The 14,820-nt window shown below is 38.7% G+C and overlaps 1 protein-coding gene across 4 annotated transcripts in view; it reads right to left on the bottom strand.

Annotated features, from left to right (window-relative positions):
• Window positions 1-14,820, bottom strand: part of POLQ (DNA polymerase theta) — a 158,119-nt gene that overhangs the window by 62,412 nt on the left and 80,887 nt on the right. For 3 of the 4 annotated variants that reach the window (XR_006207137.1, XM_042955297.1, XM_042955299.1), the window contains exons 21-24: window positions 12,479-12,616; window positions 10,863-11,037; window positions 8,312-8,438; window positions 1,193-1,314 (exon numbers count right to left, since the gene is read on the bottom strand). Coding sequence is in view for 3 of the 4 variants with exons in the window: in XM_042955297.1 (XP_042811231.1) it covers window positions 1,193-1,314; window positions 8,312-8,438; window positions 10,863-11,037; window positions 12,479-12,616 (562 nt within the window). In the remaining variant the exon portion in view is untranslated. Of the gene's footprint in view, window positions 1-1,192; window positions 1,315-8,311; window positions 8,439-10,862; window positions 11,038-12,478; window positions 12,617-14,820 lie in introns of those variants that run through there. The other variant, XM_042955300.1, reaches the window with a different exon arrangement.

A 14,820-nucleotide genomic window follows, 5' to 3' on the forward strand; every position in this document is an offset into this window, starting at 1 on the left:
AAAATGAAGCATATACATACAATCAAATATTATTCAGCCTTAAAAAGAAAGGAAATTCTGACATATACTACAACATGGATGAGTCTTAAAGACATTATGCTAAGTGAAATAACCAGACACCAAAAGACTAATACTGTATAATTTCACATAGATGAGATAGCTAGACTAGTCAAATTCACAGAGACAGAAAGTAGAATGGTGGCTGCCAGGGGCTGGGGAGTGGGTGGGAAGAGTTATTTTTTAATAGATGTAGAGTTTCAGTTGTGGAAGATGAAAAAGTTCTGGAGATGGATGGTGGTAATGGCTATACAACAAGGCAAATGTACTTAATGTCACAGAGCTAAATACTTAAAAAAAAAAATACTTAAAATACTTAAAAATGGTTACAATGATATAATGCTGATAGTTTATACTTAAAGCAAAACTGAAAATTACCAAGCAGGTTATGTTATCATAGACCTGAATTCACCATTGGAACATTAAGTTTCTGACAGAATTAAAATAAATTCAGAATGCACTCACCCAGACCCAACAGCTGGCAAAAGATAAAAGAGCAAATATGTATACAAATATTAGGGATGTTTAGGAGTTAGATCGTGACTTTCAAATGTTTTATGACTCGAGTTTATAGCCAGAGTTAAACCTTTTATGAAAAGTATATGACTAGAGTACTGAGGAGAGGTCAGGCACTGGGAGGACAGCCTTGGGGACTAGCCCCTGCACTAGGAAGCAGCGGTGTGGAGAAGAGGAGGAGAAACAGAATAGCAAAGCAACTCAGAAAGACAAAAAAAAAAAAAAAAAAAATGTGCCTTCAAGATAAAGGGAGGACAGAAATTGAGGAAAGTAAGGGTTAATCGAACAGTACAAAAGCTGTACAGAAGTCAAAGAGGACAAGGACTAATGGTATCTGCTGGACTTTGCCAAAAGGTCTACAATGACCTTGGAAAACATGGTTTCAGCAGACTGCTGCCCATAAGCTTACACCACAGAAGTTTCCCACAGAGCAGATCATGAAGACAATGATGACTGACAACCTTGCAACACAAAGGGGAAAAACAGGCTACACTGAAGAGAGGAAAGGGGAAGCGACCAATGCATCCTTCTGAGTCTTATTCATAATGCAGGCTTTATCAGTGCTTTGAAAACCATTCCCACAGCAATGAGGAGTTCAGAAAACCATCAGCCACCTTACCTGGGAAAGGTACAAAGGCATGTCGCATGCTGACTGAAAAGGGCATTCCTCTGTCTGAGGCTCTCTCCTCCATCTGTGCCTGGTGTCCAGAGTTCAGGCTGCAACTTGTCTTCTTTCTTCCTCTGTCATGAAAACATCATCAGCAGCTGGACATGAAGCAGTCTCAAATATATGAAAAAGGTCTCATTTTTCAGTAAAGTCAATAGTTCTATCTAAGAAACTTAAAAATCTTATCATTTGAAACGCACTTTAAAGCTTAACAAAGCTGGGAGTAAAGAAGATGGCGGCGTAGGAGGACGCGGGGCTCACAGCGCGTCCTGCCGATCACTTAGATTCCACCTACACCTGCCTAAAGAACACAGAAAACCGCCAGAGGATTAGCAGAAGGGAGTCTCCGGAGTCAAGTGCAGACCAGAGGCCCACGGAAGAGGGTAGGAAGGGCGGCGAGGCGGTGCGCGCTCCACGGACTGGCGGGAGGGAGCCGGGGCGGAGGGGCGGCTCGCCGGCCAAGCAGAGCCCCCGAGTCTGGCTGGCAAAAGCGGAGGGGCCGGACGGACTGTGTTCCGACAGCAAGCGCGACTTAGCGTCTGGGAGGTCATAAGTTAACAGCTCTGCTCGGAAAGCGGGAAGGCTGGAGGACAAAGGGAGGGAGAGCTGCTGAGCCCCCGGACGGCAGAGCTCAGCTTGGCGGGGAACAAAGGCGCCAGCGCCATCTCCCCCGCCCATCCCCCAGCCAAAATCCCAAAGGGAACCAGTTCCTGCCAGGGAACTTGCTCGCTCCGCGCAAACACCCAACTCTGTGCTTCTGCGGAGCCAAACCTCCGGCAGCGGATCTGACTCCCTCCCGCTGCCACAGGGCTCCTCCTGAAGTGGATCACCTAAGGAGAAGCGAGCTAAGCCTGCCCCTCCAGCCCCCGTGCACCTTGCCCACCCACCCCAGCTAATACGCCAGATCCCCAGCAACACAAGCCTGGCAGTGTGCAAGTAGCCCAGACGGGACACGCCACCCCACAGTGAATCCCACCCCTAGGAGAGGGGAAGAGAAGGCACACACCAGTCTGACTGTGGCCCCAGCAGTGGGCTGGGGGCAGACATCGGGTCGGACTGCGGCCCCACCCACTAACTCCAGTTATACACCACAGCACAGGGGAAGTGCACTGCAGGTCCTCACCACGCCAGGGACTCTCCAAAATGACCAAACGGAAGAATTCCCCTCAGAAGAATCTCCAGGAAATAACAACAGCTAATGAACTGATCAAAAAGGATTTAAATAATATAACAGAAAGTGAATTTAGAATAATAGTCATAAAATTAATCGCTGGGCTTGAAAACAGTATACAGGACAGCAGAGAATCTCTTGCCACAAAGATCGAGGGACTAAGGAACAGTCACGAGGAGTTGAAAAACGCTTTAAACGAATTGCAAAACAAAATGGAATCCACGATGGCTCGGCTTGAAGAGGCAGAGGAGAGAATAGGTGAACTAGAAGATAAAGTTATGGAGAAAGAGGAAGCTGAAAGAAAGAGAGATAAAAAAATCCAGGAGTATGAGGGGAAAATTAGAGAACTAAGTGATACACTAAAAAAAAATAATATACGCATAATTGGTATCCCAGAGGAGGAAGAGAGAGGGAAGGGTGCTGAAGGGGTACTTGAACAAATTATAGCTGAGAACTTCCCTGAACTGGGGAAGGAAAAAGGCATTGAAATCCAAGAGGCACAGAGAACTCCCTTCAGACGTAACTTGAATCGATCTTCTGCACGACATATCATAGTGAAACTGGCAAAATACAAGGACAAAGAGAAAATTCTGAAAGCAGCAAGGGATAAACGTGCCCTCACATATAAAGGGAGACCTATAAGACTCGTGACTGATCTCTCCTTTGAAACTTGGCAGGCCAGAAAGGCTTGGCACGATATCTACAGTGTGCTAAACAGGAAAAATATGCAGCCGAGAATCCTTTATCCAGCAAGTCTGTCATTTAGAATAGAAGGAGAGATAAAGGTCTTCCCAAACAAACAAAAACTGAAGGAATTTGTCACCACGAAACCAGCCCTACAAGAGATCCTAAGGGGGATCCTGTGAGACAAAGTACCAGAGACATCACTACAAGCATAAAACATACAGACATCACAATGACTCTAAACCCGTATCTTTCTATAATAACACTGAATGTAAATGGATTAAATGCGCCAACTAAAAGACAGAGGGTATCAGAATGGATAAAAAAACAAGACCCATCTATTTGCTGTCTACAAGAGACTCATTTTAGACCTGAGGACACCTTTAGATTGAGAGTGAGGGGATGGAGAACTATTTATCATGCTCCTGGAAGCCAAAAGAAAGCTGGAGTAGCCATACTTATATCAGACAAACTAGACTTTAAATTAAAGGCTGTAACAAGAGATGAAGAAGGGCATTATATAATAATCACAGGGTCTATCCACCAGGAAGAGCTAACTATTATAAATGTCTATGCGCCAAATACCCGAGCCCCCAGATATATAAAACAATTACTCATAAACATAAGCAACCTTATTGATAAGAATGTGGTCATTGCAGGGGACTTTAACACCCCACTTACAGAAATGGATAGATCATCTAGACACACAGTCAATAAAGAAACAAGGGCCCTGAATGATACATTGGATCAGATGGACTTGACAGATATATTTAGAACTCTGCATCCCAAAGCAACAGAATATACTTTCTTCTCGAGTGCACATGGAACATTCTCCAAGATAGATCATATACTGGGTCACAAAACAGCCCTTCATAAGTTTACAAGAATTGAAATTATACCATGCATACTTTCAGACCACAATGCTATGAAGCTTGAAATCAACCACAGGAAAAAGTCTGGAAAACCTCCAAAAGCATGGAGGTTAAAGAACACCCTACTAACGAATGAGTGGGTCAACCAGGCAATTAGAGAAGAAATTAAAACATATATGGAAACAAACGAAAATGAAAATACAACAATCCAAACGCTTTGGGATGCAGCGAAGGCAGTCCTGAGAGGAAAATACATTGCAATCCAGGCCTATCTCAAGAAACAAGAAAAATCCCAAATACAAAATCTAACAGCACACCTAAAGGAAATAGAAGCAGAACAGCAAAGGCAGCCTAAACCCAGTAGAAGAAGAGAAATCATAAAGATCAGAGCAGAAATAAACAATATAGAATCTAAAAAAACTGTAGAGCAGATCAACGAAACCAAGAGTTGGTTTTTTGAAAAAATAAACAAAATTGACAAACCTCTAGCCAGGCTTCTCAAAAAGAAAAGGGAGATGACCCAAATAGATAAAATCATGAATGAAAATGGAATGATTACAACCAATCCCTCAGAGATACAAACAATTATCAGGGAATACTATGAAAAATTATATGCCAGCAAATTGGACAACCTGGAAGAAATGGACAAATTTCTAAACACCCACACTCTTCCAAAACTCAATCAGGAGGAAATAGAAAGCTTGAACAGACCCATAACCAGCGAAGAAATTGAATCGGTTATCAAAAATCTCCCAACAAATAAGAGTCCAGGACCAGATGGCTTCCCAGGGGAGTTCTACCAGACATTTAAAGCAGAGATAATACCTATCCTTCTCAAGCTATTCCAAGAAATAGAAAGGGAAGGAAAACTTCCAGACTCATTCTATGAAGCCAGTATTACTTTGATTCCTAAACCAGACAGAGACCCAGTAAAAAAAGAGAACTACAGGCCAATATCCCTGATGAATATGGATGCAAAAATTCTTAATAAGATACTAGCAAATCGAATTCAACAGCATATAAAAAGAATTATTCACCATGATCAAGTGGGATTCATTCCTGGGATGCAGGGCTGGTTCAACATTCGCAAATCGATCAACGTGATACATCACATTAACAAAAAAAAAGAGAAGAACCATATGATCCTGTCAATCGATGCAGAAAAGGCCTTTGACAAAATCCAGCACCCTTTCTTAATAAAAACCCTTGAGAAAGTCGGGATAGAAGGAACATACTTAAAGATCATAAAGGCCATTTATGAAAAGCCCACAGCTAACATCATCCTCAACGGGGAAAAACTGAGAGCTTTTTCCCTGAGATCAGGAACACGACAGGGATGCCCACTGTCACCGCTGCTATTTAATATAGTGCTGGAAGTTCTAGCATCAGCAATCAGAAAACAAAAGGAAATCAAAGGCATCAAAATTGGCAAAGATGAAGTCAAGCTTTCGCTTTTTGCAGATGACATGATATTATACATGGAAAATCCGATAGACTCCACCAAAAGTCTGCTAGAACTGATACATGAATTCAGCAAAGTTGCAGGATACAAAATCAATGTGCAGAAATCAGTTGCATTCTTATACACTAACAATGAAGCAACAGAAAGACAAATGAAGAAACTGATCCCATTCACAATTGCACCAAGAAGCATAAAATACCTAGGAATAAATCTAACCAAAGATGTAAAAGATCTGTATGCTGAAAACTATAGAAAGCTTATGCAGGTAATTGAAGAAGATATAAAGAAATGGAAAGACATTCCCTGCTCATGGATTGGAAGAATAAATATTGTCAAAATGTCAATACTACCCAAAGCTATCTACACATTCAATGCAATCCCAATCAAAATTGCACCAGCATTCTTCTCGAAACTAGAACAAGCAATCCTAAAATTCATATGGAACCACAAAAGGCCCCGAATAGCCAAAGTAATTTTGAAGAAGAAGACCAAAGCAGGAGGCATCACAATCCCAGACTTTAGCCTCTACTACAAAGCTGTCATCATCAAGACAGCATGGTATTGGCATAAAAACAGACACATAGACCAATGGAATAGAATAGAAACCCCAGAACTAGACCCACAAACGTATGGCCAACTCATCTTTGACAAAGCAGGAAAGAACATCCAATGGAAAAAAGACAGTCTCTTTAACAAATGGTGCTGGGAGAACTGGACAGCAACATGCAGAAGGTTGAAACTAGACCACTTTCTCACACCATTCACAAAAATAAACTCAAAATGGATAAAGGACCTGAATGTGAGACAGGAAACCATCAAAACCTTAGAGGAGAAAGCAGGAAAAGACCTCTCTGACCTCAGCCGTAGCAATCTCTTACTCGGCACATCCCCAAAGGCAAGGGAATTAAAAGCAAAAGTGAATTACTGGGACCTTATGAAGATAAAAAGCTTCTGCACAGCAAAGGAAACAACCAACAAAACTAAAAGGCAACCAACGGAATGGGAAAAGATATTTGCAAATGACACATCGGACAAAGGGCTAGTATCCAAAATCTATAAAGAGCTCATCAAACTCCACACCCGAAAAACAAATAACCCAGTGAAGAAATGGGCAGAAAACATGAATAGACACTTCTCTAAAGAAGACATCCGGATGGCCAACAGGCACATGAAAAGATGTTCAACGTCGCTCCTTATCAGGGAAATACAAATCAAAACCACACTCAGATACCACCTCACGCCAGTCAGAGTGGCCAAAATGAAGAAATCAGGAGACTATAGATGCTGGAGAGGATGTGGAGAAACGGGAACCCTCTTGCACTGTTGGTGGGAATGCAAATTGGTGCAGCCGCTCTGGAAAGCAGTGTGGAGGTTCCTCAGAAAATTAAAAATAGACCTACCCTATGACCCAGCAATAGCACTGCTAGGAATTTATCCAAGGGATACAGGAGTACTGATGCATAGGGGCACCTGTACCCCAATGTTTATAGCGGCACTCTCAACAATAGCCAAATTATGGAAAGAGCCTAAATGTCCATCAACTGATGAATGGATAAAGAAATTGTGGTTTATATACACAATGGAATACTACGTGGCAATGAGAAAAAATGAAATATGGCCTTTTGTAGCAACATGGATGGAACTGGAGAGTGTGATGCTAAGTGAAATAAGCCATACAGAGAAAGACAGATACCATATGGTTTCACTCTTATGTGGATCCTGAGAAACATAACAGAAACCCATGGGGGAGGGGAAGGAAAAAAAAAAAAAAAAAGAGGTTAGAGTGGGAGAGAGCCAAAGCATAAGAGACTGTTAAAAACTGAGAACAAACTGAGGGTTGATGGGGGGTGGGAGGGAGGGCAGGGTGGGAGGGAGGGCAGGGTGGGTGATGGGTATTGAGGAGGGCACCTTTTGGGATGAGCACTGGGTGTTGTATGGAAACCAATTTGACAGTAAATTTCATATATTAAAAAATAAAAAAAAATAAAAAAAAATAAAAAAAAATAAAAAAAAAAAAAAAAGACATCTGGTAGGATTCCAGTCGGATTCCTCACTTATTATATTTGAATAAATAATCTTCAAACTTAAAAAAAAAAAAAAAAAAAAAAAAAAAGCTTAACAAAGCTACTAGATTTTCTTTTTTAGCAAACATTCAATTAAACAGGAAGTAAGACATTTCTGTAACAGCTTCTGCCACAAACTGCTTCTGAAACAATTCCTGATATTTAGCTCAAATCAACAAATCCTTTTGACCATATGTAATTATCTATGCTTTTTCTTTCCATCAGGTGTATATGGCGAGGGCAGGAGGGGATGTTCCTGACATAATTAAAAAACTCTTCCCTTTAGCGACTGAGTTAATAAAGCACGTCATGCCGATTGATTTAATTAGTGGCCTAGGTTTTCAGCCTTTCACCATCAACTAGCATCTTTATAGACAGACTCAGGATGTTAAACGAATAGCACCTAGAATAGAAATATATATGCCCAAGGGTGCCTGGGTGGCTTAGTCGATTAAGCCACCAACTCTTGATTTCAGCTTAAGTCATAATTTCAGGGGTTGTGAGTTTGAGCCCCCACTAAGGGCTCTGTCTCTGGCTCCTCAACGGACTTGGGGCTCCACACAACATGGAGCCTGCTTGGGATTCTCTCTCTTCCTCTTTCTCTGTCCCTCCCTGTGCACACGCACACTCTCTCTCCCTCAAAAATAAACTTAAAAAAAAAAAAAAAAAAGAAATATGTATGCCCAGAACAAAAAATTCATTATTTCATTATTTTGTCCAATAAAATAACTAATTTCATTATTTTGTCCAAACGGCTGTTTTTGAACCATTCATACTCACAAAAGTATATTAACACAAATACAGAGAAATAACGTCTACCTGTATGTGGGAAGTAGACCTTTGCCTAGGGCTTGGGAAGGTGGGCTTTCCCCTACTAGTGTTGGCATTTCGATCTCAAAATCTCTTGGCACGTTCTGAATATTTGGTTCTGTAAAGGTTATTCGTCCTAAAATCAAGCAGAATGAAGACATAAAATTGAGGGGAGTGGGAGGGATCTGACATTTATTTCACAGTAATGGCATTACTGAATTATCTTTAAAATGCATGTTCTATTATTGCTACGCTAAAATAAATTTGTATTTAAATATTTTTCATTATGTTCATGTGTCTGACAATGATAAAACAAGTATAAGACCAATCCCAATGTAGGTGAAGATATGAGTCAACAATAGAATATTTTACATTAACCTAGCTCTCTAGAAAACAATCCTATAAGCCATAATTTGATAAGTTGAACTATTCCCATGCTAAAGTGAATACCAGGTGTCAGCACTATACAATGTTAGTGGTGGTATTAATGAGTAATCAAATGGACTAATCAAATGGATCCTAGGAGAAATGACTGTCAAAGCTTTCAAAACCCAGGAATGCACAAAACAGAATCTGAAGCAGAAGAGCAACTGAATGCTGAAGAGGGACAACTGGGGCCCAAGGAGTTAGCTAATGTGGAAAATGCAGGAGTGAGAAGCGGTGACTGGAAAATCACTTTCTAGATATCAGCTGGCTGCTTTTCTTCATCACCATCCTTAATCATTAAGAGAATCAACGGTAGCATTGATAAAGTTGGAGACTAGAATCAGGTGGTTACTGAATTTTCTAGGAAAGAGAAAGCAATTTGTTTTAATGTTTATAGCCTTTATTTCCCAAAAAATATTTTACACTTGTTTACTTATTGATTGAATTTTTCTAAAACACATAAGCATAGTTCAAAAAAAGTCTGGGTAACTGATTGTGTTATTGTAGTTTTTATAACACATATATAGTGATACAAAATCTTCTGTTTTAAATTGTACTCTTCTTTGTAACTGGCTGTCTACTAGCTACTATATATAATTTCATCTTCTTTTGATGAGTCAGGCATTTTAAGTACCTCAGATATTCTTTTACTGAATAAATCCCTGATATATGTCCTTGTTATTTACCTTTTAGCAAAAATTAGTGCTCAATTAATGGTAGATATTAATGTACTTACTATCATTAAATGGCCTGTTCAATGTTACAAAACCAGCCAAAACCAGAAGAAGGAATCTAAGTCTCTTGCTGCCTCAGCACACTGTCTTCTTTTCTATAATGGCACTTACTATTCAGGCCTATTGTTTAAATTAATGAGGTTAACACTGGCAGACAAACAAGATGGCAAAAATAAATGAAAACATGAATGTAGCTTCATGGAGATGAATTCTAATAACTAAATGGCTTTGCTATGCTTAGGTAAGCTTGTATTTCTAAAATAGTCTTTATTTATTTATTTATTTATTTACTTATTTTTATTAATTAAATATAATTTATTGTCAAATTGGTTTCCATACAATACCCATACAAACTGACTGAAAAACAAAAGGAACTGATTACTTTCTGCTTTATAAACAATGAATAAATGCAACACCTTTAAAACTCTACATTGATTTTGATATGTTGATATGTCTTAGCATATGTCTCAAAATGAAATTTAAATACCAATAGGGCAAGAAATGGCTAGGATGAAGGCAGATGTTAGCTAAATAGGGGAGAAGGGAAAAGACTTTATTTAGAACAGAGAATAAGCAAGCGAAGAGAAGAGCAGCTCCTCATGGTGCCTCCATCTGTAATAACAGCAACAACTGATAACTAGCCATGCACAAAGTGCCATGAACTAAACACTTTAAATGTATTAACCTACTTAATCCTCAGAATGACCTGGTGAAGTAGACTATTAACACTGTGTTTTACACATGAGGACACGTGGGCACCAAGCTACCTTGTCTAAAGATTCACAGCACCAGAATTCAAAACATGTAAAAATTAGATATTAAAGTCCAATTCTATACCACCAACCTAAACTATCTCCCCAATGAAAGAATTAATCCTGCCCTTTCTTCAAATGCACTTTGCAGTTGGCAAATATTTAGTTTTGTACGGCTTAGCCTAAGAATGCTTTTTTCCTTACCTATCCCAAGAGTCATACAAGACACTCAAAGTACTCCACAGCTCTTTTCTGATTCAGTAAAATAAGACACTCATTTATTATACAGATGTTCCACAGCACTATTTAGATTCAACTTGGAGAGAATCTTAAGAGGTTCAGGAGAGGGCTAGGACTGAAATTAGATAAGATCACTGGCTCAAATAAATATTAATCCAAAGCACAGCCTCAGACATCCCAGTTACTCTATATAGTACTTGAAAGTAGGAACTCTATCTTACTAAATCTCATCTCTGTAGCTAGTATCCATCCATGCTTTGGTGTAGTATGTGTTTCATAAATGTTTATGAAACTTCACAGTATCTAATAATCAACACTTGAATTCCTTGGTCATCATAAGCAAATATTATATATGAAAAGTTTTTCTTTCAAAATTGGCTATTATCTACAATTAAGATTTCTCATTACCTGTAGCAGTGTGTGATTGTGATATAGGATAGATTCTTTCCATTCCAAGAAAAGGATTTAGACGCTTTTCCCGCTGCAGAGGAAAGACCACTTTGGTAATAGCATTAGTGATTCTTCTCCACTCTAATATCAAGCCTGGTAAAGGATGCAATGCCTTTAATTTATTTAAAACATCCTGCCAAAGAAATATAAAAAGGTAAGATCAGATTCTTGTCCAAATTCCATAGCAAACTAGACTTTCTTAAATCTCAAAATTAATTTTGTTAACTCCTGTATCTACAACTCAAAATTAACTGTTTGGGGTTTTTTGACAATCACTGTGATAAAACTATAACAACTATAGATTATAAAATGCAAATACGTCAATGCTGAGTAATATCAATTTAGATCTACCTTAAAAATAAAATCAATGAGATGTCAACTTAGCAAGGTATTAGAACTGCATTCCCTCGCCCCACCCCAAGAATCCTTTCTCTGTATTTTCCTTCTCTATTCTTCATGTGATTGGAAGTTTCTTATGTTTTGTTTTTTTTTTTTTCCTTTTGCCCTAATACTTTCATGGTTTCCATGTCAAGAAAGTTAGAAGACGTTTATCTTCAAAACTGTGAATTTTCCATGCTACAGAATTTTGGTAAACTGCTAAGAAATAGGAACTTGGAAGGTTAGAGGGCCAGTGAGATAAAACAAAAAGTTTTGTTACAGAATGAAACAGTGGAAACTTCCCTAGGGCAGGTTAGTCATAGTTAATGATATTAGGGTCAAAATTCTACAGAATGGCAACTGGGGACTTCTTTTTCCTTGGCTGTTGTGGCTGTATTTCCTACCCCTTATTATTCCATTGAAAATTTGTTCAGCAAAACTGTAAAATTAAGCCTTTTCTCTTCTCTCTTAAGCATAAAGTTTCCATGGATTGTGATTTGTACTTTTACTTTGAAATTAGCAGAGTAGAGGGGTCTCTGGGTGGCTCAGTTGGTTATCCGACTCTTGGTTTTGGCTCACGTCATGATCTCACGGTTCATGAGTTCCAACCCTGCAGTGGGTTCTGCTCTGACAGCGTGGAGACTGCTTTGGATCAATTCTCTTCCCCCTCTCTGCCCCTCTCACATTCACTCTCTCTCTCAAAACAAATAAGTAAACTTAAAAAAAAAAAAAAGAACTTAGTAGACTAGATTCTTAAAAGAAGTTCATGGAAAACTTACTATTTTGCCTTAAAATTGCCCCTAAACTATTTTATTTGTAATGGCTGGACTTTTTTTCTTTTTTAATTCTTCCGCACCTTTGTTCATATACCTATAACTATATAAATTATGTTACACTAGAAGTCCAAGAGTAGTGGATGTCAATGACTAAATAATGTCTACAGATCTAAGTTTATAAACCATTATACTGTCTTAATGATAGGAAGGACACAACTGCTAAATCAGATTATGGTCCAGATTTTCCATGATGGAATGTCTCCAGTTTTTGCAGGCAGTTGAACCACAAATCAATTTGTTTTTATCTGGATAAGTTCAAATATTGGGCTATGCTGGATCTTGCTTTCATCAGCATTCTTTCAAGACACTAAAATGCTAAAAGTAATTCAATTTCTGCCCTGTGACTGCCCCATAGAGCACCTTACTGGTGCTGAGCTGTTTTCCCAGCCTTAGCTTGCGTCCATTGTCATTCACTCTTCTAGTAGAACCCAAAGTCTTCTTGCTGCCTTGATTTTTTCTCTCTCCATTTGGTGGCAATTTTAATTCCAAAAATAAAACCTGCAAGAAATTAATGCTTCTTTAGTCAAGAATTAAATCCCAAGCATTGACATTCACAAACATTTTTTAAAGTTATTTAAGAAAATCTATATAATTCACTATGGCTTCAGAGATTTTCTTATAACATCTTAAATTATCACATTTAATAAATAATGGCAATAAAAATCTGTACGTCAAGTATGTCTATACCCTAATTTAGGCACTATCAGATTAATACCAATGCCAGGCTTTTAAACAGTCAAGAACACGGGAATGTATACTCTGTGCTGAACAAGTGATAAATAAGCTATTGACATTGAGACTAGCAATTGCTCTGACAACTGTGAACTCTCCTAAATACCCCTTGATGTGGTAACCAACGTGGCTACTCAACCATTTAGGCCTCATAGAGGGTCAATATGGGAGGCTCTGTGGCTATCATATGATCACAAAAATCAGAGAACACTAAGGTAGAAAGGGATCCAAAAAGTCATCTACTTCCACCACCATAAGGCTAGACTCAGAATCCTTGGGCACAAAAGTCAGGAGAAGGTGGCTAACCCAACGTAGCAATAATGATAGCTAGAGTGGCTCATAAGCACCCATTGAAGAAACTAGGCCTATACAGAGCAGGGATTTTTTTTTTTAATTTAAAGTAACAATAAATCAACAATTCCAGGAGGAAAGACCTACCATAATTAAAACAATTCAAAGATCTCAAGTTACGTTTTTAAAGGTTCTTTATCTTGCATTTCTGTTTTTGGTGAAACCCTCAGAATTGAGTGCGGAAACTTCATAAATTACCTCTCCACGTCTCAATGAATATATCTGTGAAATGAGGTAGTTGAACTAGATGAGAGCAAGAGGCACTAATATTTATTGAGGACTTACTTTGTGTCGGCCATTATGCTAGATGCTTTAACACGTATCATCACATGTAATATATGTAACAATTCTTTGACACATTTGAAAAGTTTACACAGTTGGAGAAACTTGCTTAACATTACATGGCCAAAAAGCAGAAAAATTAAGAATTAGAACCCATAGTCTTCTGACTCCAAAGTCCTTTTTCTTTCCTCTAACCCATGCTTCCCTCTAGACTAGGAATCAACAACCATTTCCAAAAATGGGCCAGATAACAGATATTTTCAGCCAATTGTGCCATTATAGACCAAAAGCAGCCAAAGACAATAAGTAAATGAACAACAGGTGTGGCTGTGCTCCAATAAAATTTTATTTACAAAAACAGGTGGCAGACCAGATCTAGCCCACAAGACGTAGTTTGCTGATCCCCACTCTACACCAGTGCCATCCAAAAGAACTTTTTTGCAATAATGAAAATGTTCTATATTTGCATTCCCCATTACGATAGTCACTTGCCACATGTGGCTATAGAACATTTGAAACGTGTCTAGCACAAGTAAGGAACTGAATTAATATATTTTATTTAATTTTAATCAAATTAAATATAAATAGCCACAAGTGGCTAGTGGCTCCTGTATTGGACAGTGCAGCTCTAGATGATTAGTAATATCCTTCCCAGGTCAAAGATTCAACTTCAGATCACTAAGGATTAAACAGTCAATGTGTGAAACTGTCAGATTACCTTAAATATAATTTCCATTTTAACATGAAGACCTAAGAACAAGCCATTAACATCAAAGGTCTTTTATTCTGGCCTAGAGTTTAGTCTAGGCCTATGGCCTTAGTACCCATCTGAATCACAAGGGCACAGATTCCTGTCTTTGCCCCAAGCCTACTTATGCTGAAATCCAGAGATCCTATGTTTTTGATAAGTCTTCTATGTAATTTTATGTGCAGTCAGTTTGGGAGTTCTAAGCTAAAGAACTCAAAAGAGGGGTGCCTGGGTGGCTCAGTCCATTGGGCAGCCAACTTTGGCTCATGTCATGATCTCATAGCTCATGAGTTTGAGCCCTGTATCAGGCTCTGTGCTGACAGCCAGATTCTGTGTCTCCCTCTCTCTCTGCCCTTCCCCTGCTCATGCTTTGTCTCTGTCTCTCTCTCTCAAAAATAAATAAACATTAAAAAAAAACTCAAAAGAAAAAAATTAAAAAAATAAACAAAAAAAGGCACCACTAATTCAATACAAATGTACCCTGTGGTTAGGAGAAACAAAATTCCTCTTATTTTAAAAACATAACCCTGTGGCTTAAAAAGGGGGCATTTATATGAGTATATATAACATTTATTGAATATTTACTATG

Source organism: Panthera leo, chromosome C2 (assembly GCF_018350215.1).
Source record: "Panthera leo isolate Ple1 chromosome C2, P.leo_Ple1_pat1.1, whole genome shotgun sequence".
NCBI lineage: Eukaryota > Metazoa > Chordata > Mammalia > Carnivora > Felidae > Panthera > Panthera leo.